This window comes from Etheostoma spectabile, chromosome 12 (assembly GCF_008692095.1).
Source record: "Etheostoma spectabile isolate EspeVRDwgs_2016 chromosome 12, UIUC_Espe_1.0, whole genome shotgun sequence".
NCBI lineage: Eukaryota > Metazoa > Chordata > Actinopteri > Perciformes > Percidae > Etheostoma > Etheostoma spectabile.
In genome coordinates, this window is record NC_045744.1 from 2,423,779 (window position 1) to 2,441,211 (window position 17,433).

The 17,433-nt window shown below is 42.2% G+C and overlaps 1 protein-coding gene across 1 annotated transcript in view; it reads right to left on the reverse strand.

Moving 5' to 3' along the window:
• The window catches only part of dnah9l (dynein, axonemal, heavy polypeptide 9 like), a 55,226-nt gene extending 38,291 nt beyond the window's left edge, over positions 1–16,935 (reverse strand). The window contains exons 1-25 of the mRNA XM_032531061.1: positions 16,741–16,935; positions 15,965–16,064; positions 15,400–15,611; positions 15,078–15,311; positions 14,196–14,363; positions 13,639–13,755; positions 12,953–13,090; positions 12,557–12,681; positions 12,018–12,213; positions 10,391–10,495; positions 8,817–9,008; positions 8,114–8,314; positions 7,045–7,380; positions 6,870–6,947; positions 6,736–6,791; positions 6,464–6,584; positions 6,219–6,388; positions 3,311–3,533; positions 3,100–3,216; positions 2,798–2,884; positions 2,509–2,667; positions 2,129–2,212; positions 1,860–2,018; positions 890–1,012; positions 395–517 (exon numbers count right to left, since the gene is read on the reverse strand). Of these exons, the coding sequence (XP_032386952.1) occupies positions 395–517; positions 890–1,012; positions 1,860–2,018; positions 2,129–2,212; positions 2,509–2,667; positions 2,798–2,884; positions 3,100–3,216; positions 3,311–3,533; positions 6,219–6,388; positions 6,464–6,584; positions 6,736–6,791; positions 6,870–6,947; positions 7,045–7,380; positions 8,114–8,314; positions 8,817–9,008; positions 10,391–10,495; positions 12,018–12,213; positions 12,557–12,681; positions 12,953–13,090; positions 13,639–13,755; positions 14,196–14,363; positions 15,078–15,311; positions 15,400–15,611; positions 15,965–16,064; positions 16,741–16,833 (3,717 nt within the window). The 5' untranslated portion in view covers positions 16,834–16,935. The remainder of the gene's footprint in view (positions 1–394; positions 518–889; positions 1,013–1,859; positions 2,019–2,128; positions 2,213–2,508; positions 2,668–2,797; positions 2,885–3,099; positions 3,217–3,310; positions 3,534–6,218; positions 6,389–6,463; positions 6,585–6,735; positions 6,792–6,869; positions 6,948–7,044; positions 7,381–8,113; positions 8,315–8,816; positions 9,009–10,390; positions 10,496–12,017; positions 12,214–12,556; positions 12,682–12,952; positions 13,091–13,638; positions 13,756–14,195; positions 14,364–15,077; positions 15,312–15,399; positions 15,612–15,964; positions 16,065–16,740) is intronic.
• Positions 16,936–17,433: the final 498 nt, after the last annotated feature.

Below are 17,433 nucleotides of genomic sequence, written 5' to 3' on the forward strand. Positions count from 1 at the left end.
ATTTTATGACTCATATATCTCCATATCTGTAACTGTTTCAGTGTCTCTGTGTGTCAGGGTCTGTCCGAGGTTTCTGTCTGTAAAAAGGAAGTTCGTCCTTGCCACTGTTGCACCAAATGCTTGCTCCTGAGGGAAATTGTTGGGTCTTTGTACATTATAGAGTGTGGTCTAGAACTTCTCTCTCTGTAAAGTGTCCTGAGATAACACTTGTTATGATTTGACAGTTGCAAATAGTGCACTATAGCTTTAATATCTGTGAGTCAGACTGACAGAAAGCACTACACAGAGACATAAACCAACACTGGGATATTAAATAGAACCCAAACATCCTAATGTTCTTCATCAAACAGTTATCAGCATGAACTTACTAAGATAAAATAGATATCACACTCACCTGGTTGTCCTCCAGTGTTTCGATCAGATTCTCATCTGCTTTGAGCAGAGGGGTTCCTGTGCTGGTGTGAGTCTCATATGACAAGCACATAACACTCCACGTCTGGGTTATCTCGGCCAAAACCTGAGGAAATGTAGGAAATGTTTTGAAAACATAAAAAATTGCAGTAGGATAAACTACTAAGGATTACTACGTATGTTATCTTATTTCTGAATTATTTTTCCATTATTTCTTGTCTGCTTCATGACTATCTTTGTGGCCTTATTTTTATGAATATGGAAAAAGTAATGATTGTTGTCAGGAATATTTTTTGAGATTTAAAATGTATTTTTTTTAACTTGTATCCTTGCCAACTAAACTCTCAACTGTTACTATAAATGCAGGGATTGCGACAGGCTCCAAAAGGAACAGTCTTAAACAGTCTTGGCCCTTCACAACTACTGCAATGATCCATAGGACACTGTTCTATAACTGGTTGGTCTCCATGATTCTTACTTTTTCTATGGCCATTTCTTTCACAGCCTTGTCCACTATGTTTTTGACCTCATCCTCCACACGGTGAAGCTGTAATTCCAAAAGGTCCCCCAGGGTGGTGCCTCCCCCCATCACAAATCTGACCTGAGGACCAGAAGGAACACACGGTAACCATGAGTGTGATCAGATTTCACATCAGGATAATTGGGTTCACTGAGCTGGTCATTACAGGCATGGACAAGAGTTGGCAGGGTTATGCTGGAGTACGGCAAGAACAGAGCTAGGGCTGCATGATGTGAGGAAAATATGCGATAAGGTTGTACTGGCGATAAATAAACAGATAAAGTGCACTCAGTTCTGCCTGGAGGCTGCCTTCATTATTCTGCTCAAATACAACAAATTGCTTGTTGAATTTAAAACGAAAGGAGCCAGTTGAGGTGGTTCGGGCATCTGGTAAGGATGCCTCCTGGGCGCCTCCCTAGGGAGGTGTTCCAGGCACGTCCAGCTGGGAGGAGGCCCCGGGGAAGACCTAGGACTAGGTGGAGAGATTATATCTCCAACCTGGCCTGGGAACGCCTCGGGATCCCCCAGTCGGAGCTGGTTGATGTGGCTCGGGAAAGGGAAGTTTGGGGTCCCCTACTGGAGCTGCTGCCCCCGCGACCCGACACCGGATAAGCGGTCGAAGATGGATGGATGGATGGAATTTAAAACAAATGAAAGGAAATGATTTCTACCATGCTTTTATTGAGCACATTGAACATTGAATATAAAAGGAACCACTAAAAAATGACAGATGCATTTCAGAATGCAGATTTCGACTGATATTTTCTTTCAAATAACAAAAAATCTGTGAATGTCTTTGGCAATATGGTAATTGTCAGCAATTGATATTGCACTGACAATAAAATTATATATTGTGCAGCCGTAAACAGTACTCAACTCAATAGAGTGGCAAGTATTGTATACGGTGCAACATTATTGACTCAGGTACCCCAGTGGTGTTCATGAGCTGTTGCCAGTGTCGTTCTCTGACGGCGGAGTTTTGCAGCTCGTTGACGGCTCTCAGGGAGGTCAACAGGTTCTTCACGGTCGACTCTAGACCCATGTAGACGTCCCACACCCGCACCTCCTTGTCCAGCACCTTCATCTCCTTGAACACAGAGCACAGAAAGTCATACATTATGAGTGAACATTTGCTCTTTTTCTCAACCCTAGCAAAAACCAAAGATTTGAATGTTTGTCCATGGAAGCTTGCCATACCTTGGCGAATCGTCTGAGCTCCATGTCCATCTGCTCAACGTTGATCTCTTTCCATGGGGTCTTAGTCCAATCTTCTATACTGGTCTGGCACGGTGTGGACAAGAGAAACATTTAGAATCAGAATCAAAAAAAGGTTTTTGTAAATTTCAGTTAAGTGGAATCTGCCTTGGTGATTGGTGCATACACAAACAAACAATTTCATCTGTGAGTGTCTAAAATCTACTTCTATTTTAAAGCTCATATTTATGTATGGTATAGAATTCATACTGTAGCTTGTGGGAACATAAGTGCCGTGTGGAAACTCACAGTTAAACGCTGAGCCTAACGACACAGGCCCGGCTGCATTGTGTTAAAGATATGTTAATGAAGGGAAGATTTACCTTCACAAAGATGACCATGTCCCAGACTGCTTTGACCAGGATGATGTCAGAGCGACACTGGCGCAGTTGCTTGTAGTCTGGGAAACTGACCTCAAAAAGATCAGCTGTGTCCTGCAGCTTCTTCATTTCTGCCTCCATCACTGCTACGGCACGATTAGACTGGAGACGGAGACATTTTGATACGCTGTGGCTTAATGCTGTAATGTGTGTTTTGAGTCTATTTAATTATACACTGTAAGGTTCTACACTTTTTTGAATGGGTGGTAATAGTGTGTCTCCCAGTGCTCACCTTATCAATTAGTTTATATTGCTCCTCCACATTGATCTTAAAGATTGGTTCAGTACGAAACTTTTCTCTGAACTCATGCTGCTTGACCTGAAATGGGAGAAAAACAAATGCACACTCAGGATTCGTTGAAGCTGTTATTCCTATGCACATACATATGTCTCCATCTTTATGTCTAGTACTGTGCACACTAGGGGGGGTTGTGGTGTCGGTCATTTATAATGCAGGAAAGAAAGTGTCAGATATTGAGATCTTTGTTAGCGGTTGCCATGCCGACATCCTTTCCCACACACATCCAGCCTCACCTCAAAGCGGACACACTTCCTGCGTATGACTGAAACTTCATTTGATTGTAATGGTGCCACTTCATGTTTAACAGTGAATGCAATTTTCCTCAGACTCGTCCACTTCTCCGGCAGCTCCTGTGTTTCAAGTCAAGCATGTAATGCAAGGATAAATAAAAATACAGTACATATAAGTCATGGAAATGTGTGTATTTGAGTATTTGGTACACACTTCTAGCTGTGTGTAGACGCTCTCTGGCAGCTGCTGGCCGTAGGTCTTGAGGAGTTCAGCGGTGGACTTGAGAGGTTTGAAGTGCTGTTCGGTGCTGATCTTTCTGTCTCGTATGGCCATGAGGTGTCCCATGATGTCCACAAGGCCTGCATAGTCGCCATCTGACACCTTCTTAGAAAGACCATGGGCCGTGTCCTGGACAAAGGAGGATAATTCTCTCACGCTGTGGGATAGAGAGAAAGGAGGATGATGTAAGGGTTAAGGCTGGGCAATATGGAGAGAATCAAATATCAATTTTTTTTTAACAAATACCTCAGTTTAGTTCAGTTCAAGTTTATTGTCACAAAATCATATCACTTGGTATTAAAACATTAGCACAGATAAGGCAAGCAGGAAGAAAACACACAACATGTGTACACCACCAAAAGTAATAAGAAAGGGGGGGGGGGGGGGGGGGGGGGGGGGGGGGGGGTAGAGTTCCAGACCAGCTGGGAGAAAGAGAAATAAACAACAAACAAATACCAACATGATGACACCGCAGGGCAGCCACTGTGGAGCACCCCGTCCTTCACAAAGTGATGGCTCCTGTCCTCAATAGTGATATTGCAACCATATTGTAGGGTTGACTATTGATGCTTTCACAAAATATCTACACAATGAGATTTTTTCAAGTGATAATCAGTAGTGTCATCAGTGGACATCATGACTAAGTGGGTAAAGGTCAATACAAGAACAGCTAGAACAGTCTGCTAAGTTCAGAAAATTACTTACACTTCTAGTCTGGCTACCAGCAGACCAAGCCAAGCTCAATAGATTTGAGGCTGAGCGTTGGTCTGGGGAGTCTGCTCTGTGTTTTCTCTGCACATGACTCTGTACGCAATTGGATAGTCCTTCAACCAGTCAGACCAACGATCCGGGTGACGTGGAAGCGACAGCGGCATCAACCACAGACAGTTAAAGAAGTGTCTCGCTCAGGAACGCATCAGTTTATGTATTGCAGTGGGTATCAAACCCAGATCTCCCACACCAAGTGCATGTGTCATCACCACCACCAGTTACATATTGTACCTTTAATATTTCCTCTCCTAAATTGTGTCACTGACAGGAAGGGAAAGGCTCTAAAAGGCATTTATATCAGGTAAGAAAACTATGGGTCATACCGGTGCCTGACGAAAAGAAAGGCATTTACTGGCATTTAACTAGTCTGGCTATCACAGAACCAAACCGAGCTCAATGGATCTGAGATAGAGCGTTGGTCTGGGGAGTCTGCTCTGCATTTTCTCTGGACAAGAGGCGGGACCATCGGGCATAGTTCACATGACTCTGTACGCAATTGGACTTCAACCAATCAGAGCAACGATCCGGGTGACGTGGCAGCGACAGCGGCATCAATAGGTTGCTGGGTGGCGTTCAGTGGCCGCTATGTTGAACGTAAACAAGAAGCTGCTTCTTCCCTATCGTCATCGTGTTCAACCCACCAATAGCGCGCCAGGTAGATAAGCCACTTTGTGATTGGTTCCCGCAAAATTGTGACCTGAAACAGTGTAATGGTTGCCCATGTCCATCTTTGATAGAGGCTATATTATATGTGGGGAACATGCAGTAGTGTATTGTTGTTATTCCCATGTTGATAAAGTATGTAGCCTAGTTATCAGTGGCCTGGATTGGTATCACGTGTATGGTCTGATGTTGGTGTATTATTTCCTTTTATTTTGAAATGTATTTCTAATGCATACCTCTATATAATGACACTGGGTTGTGACGTGAGAGAAGGCTGATCGATTGGGCGAGAGAAGGACGGGGAGAAGCGGTCGGGTTCAGAGGGCGCAGCGTGGCAGTTTTTCCAGGAGACCCCAGCCTCCGGATCAAATACGTTTTCGGTGGATTACAAACTGGGATTACTCCTTGGTACTACGGCGGCGACCCTGGTGCTGAGCGGACCGTGGCGAGGTTGCGTGAGTTGTCCGTGCGGACAGTTATTAACTGCGGCTTCTTGCCACGCTTCTCCGGCCATGTTTTGTTTTGTTTTGTTTGTTTGTTTGCTACTCTGGATCCGGACTATTTAAGTTTATTGAATGACATTGGTTTTGTTGGGACGTTGGGGTGTTTTGGGGGAAAAGTGTTTAAATGTGTGGGACACTTTTAAGTGCGTTGACGTGTATGTACGGAGGGGGTGTGTCCAATGTTTAATAAGTTGTGTCATTAATACACGCAGTTAAACTTACAATCTATGGTCTACTTTTTATTTTAATAGCATGGTTATTGAGCCGACCTAAAGGCATTTAGGGTGTTGGTAGTGTTGGGGGGGGGTTTATTCAGGTGTTGTGTATTTAAAATAGGGAAAACAAGGTTATAGCCGATTGATATCAGGGATCCGCCCATTACCTTAATTTTAAGCGTTGTACCTTTCCTTTGCCGAGTGAGTTTGGGAATTGTTACAACAGGGGAATTAAACATGCAGGTTTCTTGACTGAGCTGCAGGGAGAAATTCTACCCAGTCTAGAATTTAACTGTAATGTAGCCTTTAAAACCGGGAAAAGAGAACACTAATGTCAAAATACTATACTCACAATCTAAGACAATATCCAGTCTCATATCATTATATTGTTATAATATCCATACATTGCCCAGCCCTAGTAACAGGAAAAAGTCTCTTTAATAATGATATGAAATAAAAATAAACTCTTTGTCACCACTTTGTCCCCTTACTTGGACAGTTCAAACTGATTGCCTTTTAGTAATGTTTTTTGCGATTGTGGGCCTTAGATCACATCCATAATAATCCATAGCAGGGTAACGTATTTACTATATGTTTGCATTCTTTATTTTCAGGTGGTTCTCATCCATAGTTGTAGTTGTCCATTGAGAGTGATTAACCTAGGAATGTGTTTGTGCATGCGTGTCTTACCTCTGGTTGACGTGGTTGAGCAGGTGCTCCTTGAACATCCAGCTCCATCTCTTGATGACATTCATCAGCGTGTGCTTGAAGGGTCTGATATCGAGCTGCAGCCAGCCACAAAACACCCTCCTGTCCTCCATCTTGCTCACCCGTATATACAGAGACTCAAACAGGTTGATCTGGAGTGAAGAACAAGACAGTGACTCAGAGACATTGATCTAGGAGAAGAAAGGACCAGAGAATGTGAAGCACACCTGTTCCTTGAAGTTGTCCAGGGTGGGTGGGTTCTTTTTCAGCTCATAGTCAGCATACAGCTCGGCTTCCTCTGTACTTAACACGTGGCCGTACAGCAGGAATTGCCTCATAAATTCAGACCTGTGAAAGTTGAGGTAAAAAAGACGAAGGGGATGTGTATAATTGTTTAAGTGAACAAAATGGTGCACGTGAACGAGTATTTGTGTATATCAGTGGTAATGCAATAAGATAAAAGTAAAAAGAAAATGACAGACAGCCATACACTTCTGACCTGTCATCGGTCCAGAGGTAGCGGTAGCTGGCAAACGATCCCTGATATTCCCTGACCTAAAACGCAACACAATCACCTATAACCGCAAGCATCGTCAGTGAGCCTCCATGTGCGTACACAAAACAAACCCTTACCTTAGCGATAGCTCCACGTGCCCGTGAGCGGATCACATAGCACATCTCTGACAAATCCTCCATTTCATTTATGTCGCACTACAAGATGACGAAACAAGGTCGCATAAGACAGGGGTTTGTGTGTGTGTGCAGATATGTTTTGGTGTATGAACTTAGAATCTCATCTGTACGCCACCTGATAGTTATCCAACCGTTTATGCTTTGCCACTCTGGGAATGAAGGACGCCATGCTGGTGATGTTGTCCACCATCTTATCCACAATATCGTAGAAGTTACCACTGTGGCTCAAGTCCAACGAGGGGTCAAAGGTCATCTCATTGTTGTTGAGTACCAGCCGGACCTCAAACAGTGGGGTTATGCGCTGGGCTGCATCTGTGTTGTCCATGAGGTATTGCAGGGAGCAGCGGACTGCACTGGAGAAGCCCGTCAGGATCACATGGTCCACGCAGTCTGTGTAGGCCTGCCACTCGCTGCTGTCCAGGTCTGTGACACCGAGCAGAGACTGGTTCTCCTGGAGCATGGTGGAAAAGTGAGTGGGAGTTAAAAGGGAAACAAACTGTAAGGATTAGGGCTGGGAATTCTCTACTGTTTAGGCACTGACCCAATTGCCTGCTTAGTATCAAGTATAGAAAAATGTCTCATCATTCAATAACCAATTAAACAGAAAAAAGTGGCGGGACAGGTTCTGGTATCCATGTAAACCACCACATGGGCATGAAGGGGGGGACAAAGGGAATAAAGCATAAGTGAATACACCCATGCTAAAGTTGACTAAAAAGAAGAGTAAATTAATCTTATTTTGGAAATATCTTAATTAAAAAAATTGGAAAAATCCAACCTTTAAAGACACCAATTTTCTTTGTGAATGAATAACGTATCATGAATAAATGAATGTTCATCCTTAAAATACAGGGGCATAAGTATACACACCCCCTATGTTAAATTCCCATAGAAGCAGGCAGTTATTTCATGGATCAGGACACTATGCATCCTGATAAAGTTCCTGTGCCCCCCCCAAGTATTTCAGTTAGCCTAACAGCTGGTTTGATTTGCATTGAGAGATGATCTTGTGGAAAGTTCCCATGCCAATTGGTATCGTTGGGAAACACGTATCAAAGTCACGGTATTGGTATCTTTATGGGTATCAACATTTATTTTAATGATGACCGCCCTAGTAATGATAATCAGATATATAAATAAGAGAGAGCTCTGTAGTGTTACAACAGTAAGGTGAGAGAATATACCTGCAGCAGTGTGTGTATTTCCTCCCCTGTGCTGGTGATGAGAGTGTGTTGTTTGGAAACACTCTCATTAATGTCAGAGAAGATGAGGAGAGTCGAACCACGACTCTTTCTGGTGATGAAGGCACGGTGGCTGAATTTCCCCATAAGGGCCTGGATGGCCTCCACATTAGCTTTACTCTTCTGGACACGACTAGAAATGCTCTGGACATTACAAAAGAGAGGAACTATTACAGCCAGTAATTATATTCACTTTGGCTGCATGTCGCTTTGTGTTTTAGGAGTGTTTGCTGTAATTAAAAAAAGCTGGCTTGGACCACATAAAAACAATCCCAGGATTCATGCTACAATAAAAGGCAGCAGTTTCACAGCATCTTTTGATGTGACTATGCTATTGAAAAAACTCTAAAAAATAAAAAATTATATTAAAAAGAAAAATGCAGCGGACACAGGATGTTTTCTCTAAAAATAGCAGAATACTATGAATATGTTGCAAAATAGTGTCAATGTATCACCCATGGGAAAAGGAGAGGATTTTTCTGTGTTATGTCATGGTACTTGCCAAATTCACTTTGCATGGATGTTAATAATGTGAATATGCTACATAATATAATACATACTGTACTGGAACTCTCTGGCATTAGACTTTGCACATTTCGTGTGCTGATGACGCAGTCAAACAAGAAACATATGAAGTCTTGAGTACCTTGACCAGGTCTCGTGTGCTCTGGATGTAGTCCCATAGGTTGTCCTGAGCCCAGCTCAGCTCCCGGAGGGCCGGGTCCAGCTGCCGCCTCGTCCCATCTATCTCCTCTTTGACCAGTCCCAGCTCCACAGCCAGGATGGTGCTGTGGAGCTGGTTGTACCACTGGGTCACCAAGGTCAGTGTCTGTGTGTACTACAGGATACAATGCAGTGTTAACTAGGGCTGCGCATAATGTCCTTCTTTTTGTTGTTGTTGTGATTCACAATTTTTCTTTTTTAACAACATAAAACACACAACTCGCAACATGAACACATCCCTTATTCATCACCACCCACCCAGACAAAAATCAAGAAAAGATGACACAGTTACTACAATATTCAAAAGCAGTAAGAAAATAGACAATTAACTATACACCAAATAAAAATATGTATAAATGACAACACCATACCCCCATCATATCGTCTTTCCCCAGCACAAAGCTGCTTAGAAGTCCTCCAGAAAGCTCAGGGACTTTCCCAATTTTTTTGTATTTTTTAATTAAATTGAATTGAATGCCTTTATTGTCATTGTACTTTACAAAACAGAGAAATTAGGAGTGCTACTCCACTGGGTGCATACAAGAAATACAAGAAATAATCTTTACAGGACATATAAAACAGGAAAAAAACATGGAAAAAAACAATGATCAGGTAAGTGGAGGTATCAAAGTGACTGGGTTTGTCTAACTACATTTGTTTAGGGAAACTATTGCATTTGGGAAGAAGCTATTTCAAAATGTACATCCAATCCTGGCAAACCGTCACAAGGGCACTCCTTCCATCCTCTTAAAATAATCTGTCTAGACCCAATTTATCATTCTTTAATTGTCATCGCAATATCACCTGGTGCAATAAACACATCGCAAAAGGCTTCGACATATTGCGAAAGACGCTCGGAGATTTTGTGTTGTTAGTTAAAAATATACAGAACTCTGCACTTTCAAAAATGTAGTCGTCATTTTTTCAGTGGTGCCTTTTATATTCAATTCAGTGTTAAATTTGTTCATTAAACGAATGTCGGAAATGATTTCCTGTCATTTGTTTTAAATTTGACGAGGAATTTGTAATATTTTAGCACAACTAAACTATTAGTATATTACTATTGATATATTAAATCAGCAGGAATGCAGAACTGAGCACACTTTAATATCTGTTTATTTATCGCAAGTAACATTGTTATCGTGATATTCAACAACACTATCTCATATTACTATCTTCATATCATGTAGCCTTACCGTTTGACTCTGATCATTTTCAACATATTTCACAGGTCAAAAGAACATTCACAGCCCCAGTTATAGCTGTCTAACAATATATCCAATGCAATGCTACAAGCAGGGCTGCAAATACCGATTATTTTCTCAATTTATTGATAGTTGTCGGGTCTATAAAATGAACAATGACAATCAGAGTTTCCCAAAGCCCAAGAGGACGTCCTAAATGTCTTGTTTTGTCCACAACTCAAAGATATTTAGTTCACGGTCACAGAGGAGTGAAGGAACCAGGAAATGACGAACTAGAAGCGTAGCTACCCACCGTGTAGAGCCTCTCCCGTTTGGAGTAGAGATGGAGAGCTGCTTTAGGAATGTTCTGGTTCTTCAGAACGCCCAGATACTTCACCTCCCTTAGCACTGATGCCAGCTGGAGACAGGCACATGGACAGAAGAGGAGGGACAATTTGATGAATCCAACGTTGCAGTTCATTGTTTTGTTGCCTTTCACTGCGACAGCATACATCTGAATGGATGGGATCAGCATCTTAAAGTGGACATCTCATTAACAGTGAAACACAGTATTTTCATGTTTCATATTCATTGCTGCTTGCATGTTTGACTTTGTCTTGTTTATTGGATGTGATGTTGAGTGCACTTTGTGTTTTTCTTTATCTGTTCCCATTCTGTGGTTATTGCTGTTTATGCAAAATAGTCCCTCTGTTTATTGTTATCAAACCGCTTTTGCTACTTTTGGTTGTTTGAGACACACTACTGGATGCTAAGAAAAAAAATAATGTAGCAAATGAGAAAGTTTTAATGAATTTAGTGTAGGCTTTATGAATATCATATTGCAGCAGAACATTATATTTACTGTATATATTTAAATGATTTAACCTCTCATTTGTGGTTGAAATGTAGTCTCAATTTGGCAGACCCTCCTCCAAAGCACGCTGAAGGAGGGTGTGGCTACTCCACACAACGCCACAAAAAGGGTGTGGCTCCTAACCCTAACCCTCAGAAATCCACCAAATTTAAAATTCTAACACAAAGAAAGCAGAGGCAAACGGAAAATACATGAATCGGGTGGAATTTCCTGCAGCACCGGAGCAATCCAGGGAGGGGAACACGCAGGATGTAGAACCATCATTAATTGGGGAATGACTTGTATAGATAGATACATTGACCTACTATAAATAAGTTCACTGTATGTACTGTAACATCCATATTGTTTTTGTGTATATTTTTTGAGTTTTTGTGTGTATTGTTACTGCAAGGTGGCAGTACCTCAGTCTGTAGGGAATTGGATTGGGAACCGGAAGGTCGTGGGTTCAAGCCAACATACAGACCAAAGTATGGTGGTGGACTGGGCACTGCCAATGCACTGAACCCCCAACTTCTGACATCTCTCCATTTAGTGCATGTATCGATACTAAGCCTGTGTGTGTAATATGTGTAATAATAACAGAGTGTAAATTGTAATTTATGACATTATGTGTTAGTAGGTAGGCACACTTCTGCCCCAATTCCTTAACACAATTAGATTAAAAAGCATTAAAACTCTGATTAGTATGTGGTACTAGTCTGGCTAGTTCAATCGTTTAAGATGGAACATGAGTCTGGGGAGTCGGCTCTGTATTTTCTACTGCACAAGAGGCGTGATCAACGGGCGTAGTTCAAATGACTCGCTACGCAATTGGATAGTCCTTCCACCAATCAGACCAACGATCCCGATGACGTACTTTGCAGAAAGCGGCATCAACGGGTCGCTGCGTTTTGATGGCCGCCATGTTAACTGTAAACAAAAAGCTGCTTGCAGTCGCTCATTGGTCTTCGCTTCTCTATCGTCATCGTGTTAAACCCGCCAACAGGTGGATATAAAAATGTACAGGTTGCCAGCCTGGTTTACCCGGTCTAACGTAATACCCCTACTGCATGTTCTCTGTGCTTACTGCAGGACTGAAGTTGACCTGGAAGAGGCCCGTGTCAGTGTCCAGTGTGAGCAGTGGTTCCTTCAGGTGGGTCTGACAGATTTCCTCCAGGCCCTCAGTCCACTCGGCGAACTGCTCCTCATCATGCTGGTCCAGGACCTCCAGGACACGCTCACACTTTTGAAGGACATCGTCCGCTTCGGCGCACCCCAGAGGCCTGGAAGGGAGAGAGGGAGGAAGGGAGGAAAAAAGCCAAAGAAATGTAAAGTAAAACATAATTGGTATCGTGTACATGTTTGACAAGTAAACTGTAGTCTTGCAGTGTGTATGCTAGAATTCTTTTCCAAAAATAAGATTTACAACATATCCAAACCTAATGCCTATTTAATTGAAAAATGTTGTGCAAAGCCTTTTGTGTCTCCAGAGGGACCAGTGTGACATCCGATAGATTTTCCTCATATGATGTCCGTAACGTCAGCATCATTTGGGGCTGAAGTTTAAAAATGAAAGAATTTGAGACAACTGTGTGTGTGTGTGTGATAAGTAGGGTTGGTCCGTACATGTGGGCGAGCTGGCAGAGGTTGCTCCTGTTAGTGAGGATGCGGTTTCGAAGCTCCTGTGTCCATTTGAGGTTTCCTGCCACTGACGGCATATTCTTCCCCAGGACAGTAGAGCCTGACCGCAGCTGAAACACAAAGGCTAAATAATTTTGGCTGATGTCTGAGTCATTCATTAATACACTTTACCAAGATACAGACATTTAGCTAAATTTGTGAATTGTAATACCACATTGTATGTGTTCTATTAAACTAAGACATCCCTGTTATGGCATCATTTAGTGATATTACTGGCTGTAGTAGGATCACATGGCTGGCCTTTTTGTATACTCTGAAATATGTCAATATTCAAATGTCTAAGTCAGGTGACAACATGTATTTCTGTTCAATGTCTCTCACCCCGTTTCTGTGTTGATCAAGTATAAACTGACAGTGGCCTACTTCCTGGTTGAACATGTCCAACAGCACTTTGTAGTTAGGGGAGAACAGCTGGTGGATCCTGGGTCTCTCCAGCAGGGTGCTGAAAATCTTCAACAACTAGATAGGATTCAAAACAACTCAGTTTTAGGACAGTGTTCAGTTTAGAAATTGAGGTACGATGTCCAAAAATGTTGTTCTGATTACGGTGGAGATTCCTTGGCTTTTGGTCTAAGCCACCAACGACCACATACTGCTAGGCTGCTCATCAATGTGATTATACTGTGCTAACATGCTAAAACCCTTTGCACTATGCTGCATAATTAAAATAATAACTATCATAATTATAATTTACTCCTGCATACTTTGCACTCTTCATTGCCTCAACCTGTCTATATTGTTTCTGTTTATAGTGTGTATATATTAGTGTGTATATATCGTTTGTTATGTATGTGTTAGCGCATTGTGAGCAATATGATCCAAAGCAAAATTCCTCGTATGTGTCCTCTTACCTGGCGAATAAAGCTGATTCTGATCCTGCTCTTTTTTTTCCACACAGGTACTAAAAAAGTGTAACTGATCAACACCTTGTCCCCAAATGACCTGGAAGTATATCACTAAAAACATATATTGGGATGTCTGAAGGGGTCAAGGTGTAACAGACATACCTTGAAGGTTGACTTAAGGTTTTTGGAGTGCTGGAAGGCCAGATTGAGGACAGTTCCCAGCCTCTGGTCAAAATCTCGGTTTTGCTCCATGAAGCGCCTGTAGTGACGCACAAAACCCTGGGCACAAGATGGCAGTAGACAGGAAATACATGGATATCAATCCCTTTCCCGATGAAAAAGCTTTGTGTGTTTCATTCCGCAATTTTTATTCAATGACATTTCCAGCATACTACTACAAGTTCTCTGTAGCTGAGCTGATCTGAGTCACACTGGAAGCTGTGCTAAAATAGCTGTAAAATATCCAGCAAATTAAATACAATTGATGCACTGACTAATAACGACTCTTGCGTGTTGCTTGGCAACTACTTTGCTTTGCTAGTTTTCAATTACTGTACTGCTGTGCAGAAAAATAACATCTAATTGTTATTTTTATTATTCGGCTGTGCCTGTCAATGCCACTTACAAACTGCTGTGAATCCCAGCCCTTTGAGGCTTAATAATGACATAGCAGTGGGATATTAAAGAAAACTGTAACAAGCAATTTCACAAGGACTCACATCGTTGGTATAGTCCAGGGGGTCATATTTGCTCTCTCTGAGGGCCCTCCAGCGGTCATGAAACTCCTCGCTCATGCTGAAGACCATCTCACTGAGGACTTTCCCTCGGGATCCACCCAGTTCGACCTTCTCCAGTTTCAGAAAGTCCAGCGCTGTTGCAAACAGTTCCTACAGACGAGAGGAGAAAAGCCACTGATGGGTCCATGTGATAGGATGGAGGTCGTCATTGTTAGAGAAAACACTTTCTGTGGGGTGGCGATTTGGTACATTGCAACAATAACACACAAACATACATACAAAATGAACATACAGCAGTTTAGTTGATGTAAAGATGCTGGGAATCATTTTGTCTTAAGGCTAATTGTTCTAGCATTTTTATTTTCTTTCAGGAATAACAGCCAGATGCTTGCAGATGCTTTCATTTCCTACAAAACCAACAGAAACAGAGCTATGCTTGTCAACCTATGCTCCACAGTCATAAGCAGCTATGTTTCCATGTTCTGATTAACTTTGGAGATTCCCTGGCTTTTGAGCTAAGCCACCAACAAGTTGAAATTCTCAATAACGTCCACATACTTCTCAGCTGCTCATGGGATTATAGTATGACAACATGCTAAACTTGCTCTTTTTTACAGAGATACGGAAAAAGTGTAACTGATCAACACTTTGTCCCTGAATGACCTGGAAGTACTGTATATCACTAAACATATACAATGGGATTTTTATGTACAGCAGTTTACTTGATGTAAATATGTTGGGAATCATTTCTTCTCGGGGCTAATTGTTCTAGCATCTTATTTCAGGAATGACAGCCATATACTCGCATTTCTAATCTTCCTATAAAACCAACACAAACGGAGCTATGCTTGTCTACCCATGCACCTCGATCATGAGCAGCCTTTCCATGATGCGGTCTGACCGCTGGAACACAAGCGTAGCCGGAAAGTCCCACAGCTTGATGTCCTGGCTGTGTCTGTAGTACTTGGGGATCCGCTGTCGGTGAGTGTGAAACAACTGCTTGAATGTGCGCAGAACTGAGACGGTTATCTGGACTCTCTCCACCCCCTCTTCAAGCTCCATCTTAAACAACTCTTCAGGGATGAGGTAGGCAAAGGCCTGGAAACAGACGCACAATCATATTAAGAATCCCATAGATAGATAGTCTCCTTCTCTATCACACATACACAGAAATAAATCATTTTACCTTTTCAATGATCAGGTTGCAGAACTCCTGCAGGAGGACCACCATGCGTTGTGGAGTGCAGTAGTATTTGGAACAGCTCCAGATGAGGCAGAGTGTGTGGAAAAGAGGAGGCAGAAGAGTGTCTACCTGGGGGAAACTCTTCTCTTCTAAGCTGCTGATGACTCTCCTCAGAGGGCGTAGATACAGATCTATGTCCTCTGCTTCCAGCACCGCTATGGTAATCACATACAGAAGTAGTAATGAACAACATGATCCTAATAGGGGGGTAATTTAACAGAATTAGAATCATACAGTTGTGTTGTTGGATTGACCATTCCTAGAAACAGTGGCAATGTGATTGCATAGTGATTGTCAGAAATTACAAATAGATATGTGGTTTGAGACCGGCACGTAGAAAAAAAACACAGACATTATTTGTGCATTTGAAGAATGAAGACATAATAATAGCTGTATGTGGATCTGTGTCTCTGGTTGTAAGTGCAACTAAATGAGAGGTTGGGCTGTGAGAGACTAGTAAATTAATTGTTTAATTAGCACTGATAAATGATGAGTGACGCCAATCTACCCTCATTGACTTTGAGGCAGATGTCTTTGAAGGAAGAGTAGTAACTGCTCTTGACTCTTCTCAGGATCTCCATGATGTGCTCCACTTTGGGGCTCTGGATCTGAAAACAAGGAAATTGTGGTACACTCAGTGGACTCTTAATGAGACGCACCTGTACAATCTATCGCAATTCAATACAACACCTCTGCCGTAAATTCTACCTTTACAAAGTTTATAATGATCACTTTTTGTTAACAATTCTCGGGAAATGTGTAAATCAAATGATATGTGAATATATATATATATATATCTGAGGTCACTAGTGGAGTGTATGCTATGTCATGCAATCACATTTGAGGTCTCTTGACATTTAATAATTCTGGCCTTTTAAGCTGTGAAATAACAAGAGTAATGTAAATGGACTGCTTTTATATAGCGCTTTTCTAGTCTTAATAACTACTCAGAGCGCTTTTACATAGTACAGAAACCATTCACCATTCACACACATTCACACACTGTGGCCAAGTATGCTGCTCATCAGATAAACACACACACACATTTACACTCCTATGCACAGCATTGGGGCAACTCGGGGTTCAGTGACTTGCCCAAGGACACTTTGACATGGGACTGCAGGGCCAGGGATCGAGCTGCCAACCGTCCAATTGGCAGGCAACCGCTCTACCACTGAGCCACATCCATCCCAAGAGTTTCATATCCAGTCTACGAATTCAACACATCTATTGCTGATACTTTGAGAACTGCAGTTTCAGTTTACAATTTGAATTGTGTCATACTTGTGACTGGATGCCCAGCAGGTTCTCCCTCTGAGCGGTCCAAAACTGGAGCTCCACGTTGGGCCCTGGGTGGTCTCCCTGGAGCAGCACCATCCCAGAGTCTTTCTTCAAGACATCCCATATCTGTCCAGACCACTGAACTATAAGAGTTTCTATGGAGTATAGCAATCCGCGGTCCAGGGGCCAACCAGAGGCGCTGAGGGAGACAGAGAGTGGGGCAATTAGTGTGGGTAAAAATGGCAAAAGTGTTTTTGGATGATGACTATAATACTATTCTAGTTGTAAATCAGTCTAGTCAATTTAAATCTCTGACACAAGATTAACTTTGACAAAACGTTATTTCCTTGTCTGTGCATTAGCAACTTGCACATTTATATGAAAATAGTAGCTTTTACTTTACATTAAATCTAGCTCTCTATATTATGCAATAGCCCTGCACTTGACTCACATCCGGTAGTGACACGTACACATGTTCTACCAAAACAAGTTCCCTCCCGAGGGTATTTTGCAGCGGCACCGTGGCTCTCTCCGGTGCTTAACACTGACCATGATGATTGTGATTGGATTAAAGAAATGCCAATAAACCAGAGCATGTTTTTCTTCTATCCCAGAATGTTGTGTGGTGTCACTGCCCAATGTGAGGCGAGTGCAGATTTGAGTCGAGCATGCTTAGCTTATGAATAGCTTACATAA